Source organism: Monomorium pharaonis, unplaced genomic scaffold, assembly GCF_013373865.1.
Source record: "Monomorium pharaonis isolate MP-MQ-018 unplaced genomic scaffold, ASM1337386v2 scaffold_172, whole genome shotgun sequence".
NCBI classification, from domain to species: Eukaryota; Metazoa; Arthropoda; class Insecta; order Hymenoptera; family Formicidae; genus Monomorium; species Monomorium pharaonis.
The window spans coordinates 3,952-15,000 of record NW_023415442.1 but is presented as its reverse complement, the minus strand read 5'-3'; the positions used below and the strand labels follow the sequence as shown (position 1 = coordinate 15,000).

General features: G+C 28.6%; 1 protein-coding gene across 1 annotated transcript; it reads right to left on the bottom strand.

Moving 5' to 3' along the window:
* Window positions 1-6,839: 6,839 nt before the first annotated feature.
* LOC118648095 (tRNA (adenine(58)-N(1))-methyltransferase catalytic subunit TRMT61A-like) lies at window positions 6,840-8,932 on the bottom strand. The gene is made up of 2 exons (XM_036294325.1): window positions 8,195-8,932; window positions 6,840-8,137 (listed from the first exon to the last, which is right to left on the bottom strand). The coding sequence occupies exons 1-2, from the start codon at window positions 8,547-8,549 to the stop codon at window positions 7,821-7,823; spliced, it is 672 nt and encodes a 223-aa protein (XP_036150218.1). The 5' UTR covers window positions 8,550-8,932; the 3' UTR covers window positions 6,840-7,820.
* Window positions 8,933-11,049: the final 2,117 nt, after the last annotated feature.

The window sequence follows — 11,049 nt, the reverse complement described above, 5'->3', positions numbered from 1 at the left end:
TTGACTATACTGAAGGTTCTAATATAGTGCTAATTGAAATATTGCTATCTGCATTGAGATATTAACTAGTTGAAACTATATTTCTCAGTTGTTCTATATTTCTTAACATTTCTTAATTGTTAATTTATAGAGATTAAGTTATAAAGATTAAAAGTTATAAAGGTCTCTTTAAACATATTGTTTAACAAGGTAAGATTGTAAAAATTGACTATTCCGTATTGACAAATGTAGAAGAAGAAGTTTTGGCTTATTTTTACATACAGTAACAATTTTATTTATTTTAAATGCGGCAATTATTAATGTCAATTTCTCATGGCATTTGCAGAAATATTAAAATATGTTATAAATAAATTTATTTTCAAATTATATAAGTTTTGCAGATAATATTTTTCATATACAATATTTATATTGTTCTACTTCTTTAAAGTTAATAAATAGTTCACTAACCCATTAAATCCCATGGCGAAACGATTTGCGATATCGAAAAAATATTAACGTTGTTTCTAGCAAAGATTTTTGCAACAAAAGTTTAGTAGCAAAAAATTCTAAACAGTTATAAATAATTAGGAAATTATTAAATAAATAATCCTCCTAGATTAAAATAATGCCAATTGATTCTATGCGAAAAACTACTACGAAAATATGTATAATATGTCCATGTAAATACCCCCATTTATGCACATAGAAATTGTTTATAAATTTTTTATAATAAATAGGGAATTTACATAAACATATTATATATGGTTTTTTCGTAGTTTCTCGCGCAGAATGAATTGTCATGTTTAATTTAGTCTAGGATAATTATTTATTAATTTGTTTACAAAAAATTGTTTAAAAAAATTTTTTGCAACTAACTTTTTGTTGCAAAAATAATTACTAGGAACGCTGCCAGGAAACGCGTTAATACTTTTTCGATATCGCGACTTGTTTCACTACATGACTTAATAAAGTTATTTAAACACAAAATGATTTTAAAATATAAATTATTAATTTATAGTTATGACAATAACAAACTTTTTTACTAATTTTTTTAGTAATTTAACCATTATACGTATTGACTTTATAATAATTGTGGTTTACACATTTGTCCTGAAATCTGCCAATACATTTGGATGTATATACATTCAGATGTATATACATCCAAATGTATATACATCCAGATGTACAGTCCCGGAACCTGCCCTTCTATTTGTGAGGCAGATTCCAGGACGTCCTGGAAACTGCCGTAAGACATAATTTTTTTCCAGGACAGTCCTGGAAAATGCCAAATGTCCTGGAATCTGCCAATACAAAATGAAAAAAGTCGCGGAAACTACCACTGGACATACATATATATATATATATATATATAATGTACTTATAGTTAAAAACATTAAAATTAACTAATAAAACTCGACGCGTGTGTTAAATGAGTTGTATAAATTTTGAACATTTAACGTCGTTTTTCTTAAAAACTATTGTTTTTATGGCAAAAATAAATAGGACATAAAATATGTATTTCGATGAGATCTACAACTTTTGTTTGAAGTATTTTAGAAATTCCCATTATTTACGGAAATAAATAAAAAAAATCATTTTTATGGTTTTTTCATGGTTTTCGCCATGAAAATCAAATTTGCGCCAATATTCAGTATAATATTCGTAATCAGCGCCCCAAAATACGTAAGAATACGTAGTTTCAAAAAAATCGGAGGTAAGTCGTTTTCGGAACTGTACCCCAGAAAAATTATTGCATCAAGATTTGCTACAGATCAATATAAGCGAACTCATTTTTATCTTTATTTAAAAGGTTCTTAATTTTAGCCAAAATTTATAAATGTAATTACTGACATATTATTTAAAAAAATGAATAAAATTATGTAAAACAGGCTTCTAAATTTTGGGGAAAAAATCTAAATTTGAAAAATATTGATTTTTATTTCTTAAAATTGGTTCTTTTGACTACCTAAATTAAACTTTATATATCTATTTAGATACATATAACACATTTTAGGAAAACAGAAGATACAATTTTAAATAATAAAAATCACAATATTTTTTAATTTAGAATTTTTCAACAATTTTAAAAGTAATTTTACTCATTTAATTCATTCTTAATAATAAAATGTACATAATATTGATAAAATCTATATTGCATACACATTGAATAAGTAATAAATCAATATTAAGCTATGTTCTTAAATATTAAATTGCAATAATGCAAAACATTCACATTCACTACAGATTAATTAAATAAACATTAAATGTTTATTTTAATCTTTTTAATGTTAAATCTATGTTTTTAAATATTTACACTATTGTAATTCAATGTTTTTGAAATAATAATTCAATATTTGTGTACTATATAAGAATTTCTTGAGTGTAACATAACATCATAATAAATTTTATAAATATTTTTAGAGAATTTAAAATGTCATTTGTGATTGAATCTAAGTTATTTTATGTTTAATACTGCTATATATAATTTCAAAATATGTAATTTTCTTTTCTTTCCCTCCTAAACATTTAATATTTTCAATTTGTCATTTTTGACATGTGCATAATACTTTGGGTGCTTTCCAGCAATGTATGCAGGCGACGCTGTGTAACAGTGTACGAACTAGTGCTTTCCAACTACAACACAATCGTACACAACTAAAATTGCTAAATTTGACTGTGTCATCCCTCCATGAATATCAACATTTTTACATTTTTACATTTGGTATCATTTATTTTTCTGTAGATAGAAATATGTAATGATAAAAATTTCTAATTTCAGTTAAACGGTTAATTATTTGCATTAAATATTTCTAAAAAATATAATTTTTAAGTTATTATAATTTTGAAATGTTTTCATAAAATCTTTTTGTTAATAAAAAACAAAAATTAAAAAGATAAATAACACAATTTTATTAAAGATTGGTTTCTAAATAACGAAAGATATTCAATACATACTTTATTTTATTATTTATTACAACTACAAATGTATATGATACAATAATCAATATATATTGATAAATTTACTATTAATTATTACTGTCTTTTACACACGTTAATGATATGTAAATTTTTAATTGTATGTAATATCAAATATTACATACAATTAAAAATTTACATAAATTTAATAATTAATGATTATATAATTTTCCAATTACAGCAGTGGAAGAATTTATTTACAAACACTGCAGTGTATATATTATTTCAGCTTTCATTATTCAGGGGGTCATTCCCTATAAACGGCCCCCAAAAAAAGAAATGTTTTAGGAGTTTTTTTAAATAAAAATATTACACCAACTGTTTTGAAACTATACAGTATGTTGTGAGTGCGCGACACTCACACAAACTTTACTCGCAATAACGATAAGGGTGTCGAGTGACACCTCGCGCGACGACACCGTCCGGCCTTGCTACCGGGCATCGCACCGGCCTTCACACCGGACATCGCACCGGGCAACATATCCGGTTACTACTCATTTCGCCACCCGAAATCTCCTGATTTCCGGTGGAATGCGCCTAGCTAGCAATTGCTGGCTAAGCTAGTGCACGGGCCAAAGGCCCGTGACCGCGAGTGACATCCCTTGATAACAAGCCGAAAAGCTGAGTATATAAAGGCCGCGGAAAGAAAACGAGTGGGCTCATTATTAATAATAATAGCGACGAGTCTAAGTCGCTCGTCGAATCAACAAACTACACTTAGTTATTCACCTTTCGGGTTCGCTAACAAAATTGTAAAGGAAGAACAAATATATATATCTTTTAATATCAACTCTCGGCGTTATCTTTTGGAAACCTGATCCCGAGGAGTCATCGGCAGCGGTCCCGCACTGTATCCCGAGACAAGGGATACAACAAGTATTAATAACAGTATTAATATTCGACATTTATATTGTATAAAAAAATTTTTTTGTTATAAAATAATCGATATATATACATATATATATACAGGGTGTCCCAGAATGAATAATTTTTATTTTACAGAGTGAAAGAGAATAAAATTTTAAACTAAAAATTCCTTTAAAAATTTTGGCTTACGCTATTATTTACTGAATTATTAATAAATAAAGTTGATCAATCAGATGGCGCGCGGCCGGCATATGCAGCAGCGTAGCGTGCCATGTGGCTTCACGGGCTCTCCACACGCTTGTTACACATTCCCTTGCTTAAAACTTTATTTTTATTTTTTATATTAATGAATAATTAAATAAATAAATAAATTTAAATTAATAAATAAATAGAGAAATAAATAACTAAGTAAACTGATAAGTAAATAAATAAGAATAAATAAAATTAGAAATTATTTCAATTTATTATTTTTTATTTTTAGTTGTTAATTATTTATTTGTGTACTTGTATTTATTTAATTATTGAAAATATTTATTTGATTCAATTACTTAATTCTCATAATTGACTTAGCAGCGGTAGACAAAATTAACTACAGAGAGTGTGTTATACAAAGGTATCAAAAAATTGTTGATAAAAATATTAAAATAAATTGTTAATAAACAATTTGTTTAAACAATTTTGTAAAGAATTATTTCAGCATATGTTTTAGGGCCACAAAAACCTAAACGTGAAACAAATCTTAGCCGCAATTTACGTAAAAATGTTTACTTTTAAATAAAAAAAATTTTAATTTTTTTTACTCCTTCCTTTTCTCTTTAAAAAATGTTTTCAAATAATAAGAAAAAAATAAAAAATGGTAGAATACGAACTATTTTTATTAATTAAATTTAAAATAATAACACCGAGTTCTACGGCAAAAATTGCATAAGGAACGCATGATGCATGTCGATATTAAGAAATTATTTAAGAAATTGTTTAAACATTTTTTTAAAAACTGTTTTTAAGTAAAAATTGATAGCTCCTTTGCTACAAAAGAAATCACTCTAATAATTAAAAAAACACATGTTGAAATAATTCTTTAAAAAATTGTTTAAAAAAATTGTTCACTAACAATTTATTTTAACACTTTTTATCAACAATTTTTTTTATACCTTTGTATAACACACTCTCCGTAGTTAATTTTGTCTATCGCTGCTAAGTCAACTATGAGAATTAAGTAATTGAATCAAATAAATATTTTAAGTAATTAAATACGAGTACACAAATAAATAATTAACAACTAAAAATAAAAAATAATAAGAAATTGAAATAATTTCTAATTTTATTTATTTTTATTTATTTACTTATTAGTTTACTTATTGTTAGTTATTTACTTCTTTATTTATTTATTAATTTAAATTTATTTAATTATTCATTAATATAAAAAATAAAAATAAAGTTTTAAGTAAGGGAAATTGTAATAAGCGCGTGGAGAGCCCATGGAGTCACATGGCACGCTACACTGCTGCATATGCCGGCCGTGCGCCGTCTGATTGATCAACTTTATTTATTAATAATTCAGTAAATAATAGTCTAAGCCAAAATTTTTAAAGGAACTTTTAGTTTAAAATTTTATTCTCTTTCACTCTGTAAAATAAAAATTATTCATTCTGGGACATCCTGTATACATATATACATATATATATATATATATATATATATATATATAATATATATTAATATATACTATAGAATCTTTTTTATTTGCTCAAAAAGGCGTGCAGTCTAACGTCCCGCAAAGCGGTCTGAATCAAATAAACAAGTTTTTTTTAACTACATGACCATAGTTTCTAGATAAATCTAAAGAAAATTTTAACAAATGAATATTAACAAAATAGCGACATTAAAAAAATTTGTTTCAATTTTTGCTGAAAATTTCGCCTTATTTATTTAAAAAAAGATGTAAAATTAAATTTTTTTAACTTTTACATTTATCTAGAAACTATGTAAATTAAAAAAACTTATTTATTTGATTCAGACCACTTTGTGGGACGCTAAGCTGCACGCCGTTTTAAACAAATAAAAAAGGATTCTAAAGATATATATATCAATTATTTTACAACAAAAAATTTTTATACAAAATAAATGTCAAGTAATAATACCTGTATAGTTTCAAAATTTGGTGTATTTTATTTTAAAAAAATTCCTAAAACATTGCTTTTTTGGCCATTTATAGGGACCCCCTTAACCAAATGTTAAACAAAAAAAATAATTCTTTGTGAAGCACTGTATCTCTTATTTATTAAGACTTATTAGAAAATGCTCAATTTATAAAAAAAAATTTTAAATATTAACTTACACCACAAATCTTTTGGTAATTACTTCTCTGCTCTCTAGACAGCGTGCCATCTACAACTCGACATATAGGCTGCGTTTCCTTTGGCGCTTACAGCGCTTGTAAACATCATTTGTCCTTGTTTAATCATGATGAACAACAAGGATGAAATAATGCTCACGGCGCAATGTTTAATAGCTAGAAAGCACCCATTATATTTACATGTTTGTGTATTAACCCTAGAATGGCTTACCAAGATAATTTTGTACAACACGAATTTGATTTCATCTCCTAATTTAGCAAATGAATGGATCGACTTGAGGCACCGACCATAATTCAATTTAAAGTCTTAAGAATCGTGAAAGACACTAGCTGGCATCGAAACGTTATTAACTTCCGAGCAGTAGGAATATAAAGAGTAAAAATGGGGTATAAATATACCCCACCTAACCTAACCTAACCTAACCTAACATTTGTGTATGTTTTGTTTGGATACTGGAAAAAATTTTCTAGTAAAAATTACTCTGTATGATAGCAGTCATGGACCATAAGAAAAAATTTCAGAAGAATTATATCATAAATGGTAAATACTATAGTAATTTAATAAAAACAGTAAAAATTTCCATAATTTCTTACTTGGTCCACGCTCACTATTTACTACAATAATTTTTGCAATAAAATTTTTTCGGTGCATAAAATAGTATTTTTTTCGTATTTGTATTTCTTCAAAAGGCAAATTGTTGTCGACCGCGATTGTTTGAGGTGGCTTCGCGTCTTTATATTGTCATCGATTAAAGAAGCCGTAAGATCTGTGGCTAATGCCGCGAGATCTATAACCGATACCGACGTCGCGAGATCTATCAGCCGATGCCGATATTACAATTACTTTTACAAAAAATCTTCGCTTAAACCTTATATGTTTACATTTCGTTCAGATGGGTACTCCCTGTAGAAAGATTGGTACAACATTTCTGTGTATGAAAATCACAAAACAATACAGTGTGGCGACTTGGTGAGTGTCGCTTGAAGTCATGAAAATATTTTAATAATTTTTTTTACTTTAATAATATATTCGATATTTAAAAAAAAAAACATTTTTATTAGTTTTATAGCAAAATAAAAAAATTTATTGTATCTATTCATTTTTTTTTACTACCGCTTTTTCCAACTTTTATTTGTCAAAATAATTATACTTTTTAAACGATACCTAAAATCCATTTTATCCCGGTTCTAGATCTATCTTTTTACCTTTTTAAAAGTGTTCGGTTTTTTTAAATTCGTTTAAAATTGTCAAAAATACAACAAATTTTAAAAAAGTCATTTTTGCAATTTTTTCAAACCTTATTTTGTTTAAGTTAATGTTTCATGTATTAAATGATAATTAATACTATTGGGGATTACACCATCGTCTTTGTCATAAAAAGATGAAATTCATGTAGCACAATATTGATTTCAGTTCATCTATTTAATGCAGTACGTTTGGGAACAAATGGGGTACATTTTTAACCTAGTAAAACATTTGAAGTAAAAAAATATAGGTATACTGTTCTAGAGTTAATGTTATTTTCAATTACTTATTTTTATGCAGATTTTAAAATAAACTTCTTAGATTTCAAGATAGTTTCTCCAAATATGCTAAAGAATTTTTTAGTTATCTCTGTATCTTTTTATATTGTTAGTAATTTTAACAAAGCATTATTAAAAACGTTTGTCCTAAAAAATTTTTACCTGTTTTCTTTAAAACAACAATGGCATGATCTATAGCTAACCATGGATGTGGAAGATCCAGAAATACTGAATCAACTTTGTGGTTCAACTCTTCTCCAAATCCTTCTAAACAAACGTCGTTTTTCTTCAAAGTTACAAAGTCACTCAAACCATGTTTTCTAAATTCTGCACTAGCAATAGATATGCGCTGTTCATGAAAATCAAAGGTGTACAAATGACCACTTGGACGTATCGCTCGTATTAATGAGTGAGATAAAGAGCCACTACCAGTACCTAAAACACAAAATTATGAAAATAAAGCTATTTCTTTTAATAAGTAATATAATGTACCTGTTTCGACAACTATACTTCCTGGTCTAAGTTCCATTAAGTGTATAATAAGACTTATGTCTGGACTATAAATAATTTGAGTTCTGTGAGGCAACATGAGCGTCCAGAGCTCTGGTGTTGGCTGTAACACATATGCCCAGCCTCGAGTTAACTCTACTTTTGAACCATACTTTTGCCCGATGAGAGAGATAACTTTCAATGCACCATAAGTGGTATTGAACACATTGTCTATGATTTGGCCTCTTTTATTACAAATTTTCGCTTTTACTTCCAGAGAATACATATTGTTTGGATTTAAATATAAAATAACAATATCTCCATCTTCTATAATTTCTTTAGTTGCTTTGAAACTCATTTTTTCGCATAACTTAAATTCTACTTTGCATGTGTTTAAAACTTATGTGTAAAATTAGTTACGTAAAGTTATATACCAAAATTATTTATTATTTCTTTGCAAATTATTTTTTAATTATTGTTTAATACTTTTTTTTTATAAACTATCCTGGGTTTCTACAATCCCTTAATTTTCTCAACTAGACTGGAAATTACTCAGCTATTTCAGTATCAACATTGGTAAAATTCAATTGCGTTTCTTATATGGACACAGTATAAATCTTATATTAAAATTGACGCTTCTTTAAATTAAGATCAGGATGGAAGCAGTCATGTCGATCAACTAGCATCAAATTTTTGTGCAACTGAGCAATGCTGTATTGCCGTCAAATCTGAAGCTTTGGTACCAACCATATGGCAGAAAAGGTTAAGGGCTTTGACTATGGCTTAGTTTACATCGTCAAAACCTTAGTACGCGTATTAAGTTTGGTGCGCATCAAAACCTTAGTACGGGCGCGTTTACATTGAATGTACTAAGCATGTACTGTGAAAAATATAATACAAATTTAATTCATATTGATGTCTCCTACTAAGACATGTTCACACCGGTTTTTAGATTTTAGCACTGAGGTTATGCTCAATTGCTAAATTCTCTCTAAAATGCGTTTTATGCGTTTACATCGACATTGGCCTAGTTTACATCGTGCATTTGATACGCGTATCAAATAGTAAATAACTAGTGAATGTGTTTAATCATTGGCTGATCAGCTTAAATTCACTACTTGATACGCGTATCAAATGCACGATGTAAACTAAGCCATTTGTATCACTTGGTACGCGTAATAGCCTGCCAGATTTCCAGATTTGGTACCAGCATATACTAGAAAAAGTTGAGAGCTGACACAGTCATGTTTTAGGTGCCCTTCAGCGCCCTCATGACATCAACGACATGGACATGTACTACGTAACCAATTCACATTAGGATCAAGGAGTAACACATATGTGTAGAATGTTGGTTCCATTTCGTAAAGAGTAAAAAAATTAATTTATTTATTTATTAAAACAGATATAACATAATTTAATCTTCTATTTTCGCATAAATCGTAAATCTTTTTAAATTAACAGATAATTTTTTGAGGAAAAGATGTACACATTGGCCAAGAGTGGATTTCTATCATTTATACTTTCTTTCTTTTCTTTATTTCTTTATTTAATAAATGTTTGGAAATTGTGCATTTAGTCGTTTACGAGTCGTTATCATTGACATTCTGCAACGTGTTGTTAAATAATCGTCAATATATATATATATATATTATTTTATTTTAATACTGTATATATTCCTAATTCTAATAGAGAGCACAACAAGAATATAACTAATAGACTGAATACAATTTTACAACATTTTATTTACAAAGTAATAACAATCAGTAAGAGTTAATTTAAAAAATTGTCACTTTTCTATTTGTATTAAATCACTATTTGTATTGTATCACAGAATTATTTATGAATAATTTGTTTTAGATTATATATTAATGTAATTGTGATATTAATATACGCACGCACGCACGCGCGCGCGCGCGCGCGCGCACACACAAACACACACACACACACACATTTAATGTACAAAAAAATATAAAATATGATTTCTATTTTAAAAATATGCCGGTCTTATAACGTAATTATGTTAACGAGCGAGACAATAATAAAATCGAACAAAGTGATAATAAAAGCGTGCAAGGATCGATCCGATCATGGATCTTCGAGATTATTTTGCATGATAACTTTGTGTTATCGCAAGGACATTTCGTGCACAATAGCACGGAACGGGACCAACATTATACAGATACGCGTTACTCCGGCTAGTATTCATAGTCGAATCTTATTTAAAGATCGTCTCAAGCAATATCTTAAGATGCTAATACGGCTCTGTGATTGGTTGATGGCCTCTTAAGACAGTACTTAAGATGATCTTAAATATAAGATCCGACTATGAATACCGGCCTCCTTGGCCCTAACGTGAACATTGGTTACGTAGTACATGTCCACGTCGTTAATATCATGAGGGCGCTGAAGAACATCTAAAACCTGGCTGTGTCAACTCTCACAACCTCTTGTGGTATAAGTTACCCCCTCCACGGCCAAAACGTGGTACCAGATCTGGAAATCTGGCAGGCCTGGCGGGGAGCGCGCCTCTGAATCTCCCACCAGACTGGCCTAGTTTACATCGTGCATTTGATACGCGTATCAAATAGTAAATAACTAGTGAATGTGTTTAATCATTGGCTGATCAGCTTAAATTCACTACTTGATACGCGTATCAAATGCACGATGTAAACTAGGCCACTAGCTGAGTGACGAAGACAATACCTTACTACATATCATTTTATCCCATAGAAGACGCGGACAGCTCCGCTCACAGAAGGTTGACTCTATATTATGTATCTCTACGGTCAAAACCTTACGTTATAGTTATGTCAATTCATGTGTGAGGGCCTTCACACATGAATTGTGGTGACACAGGA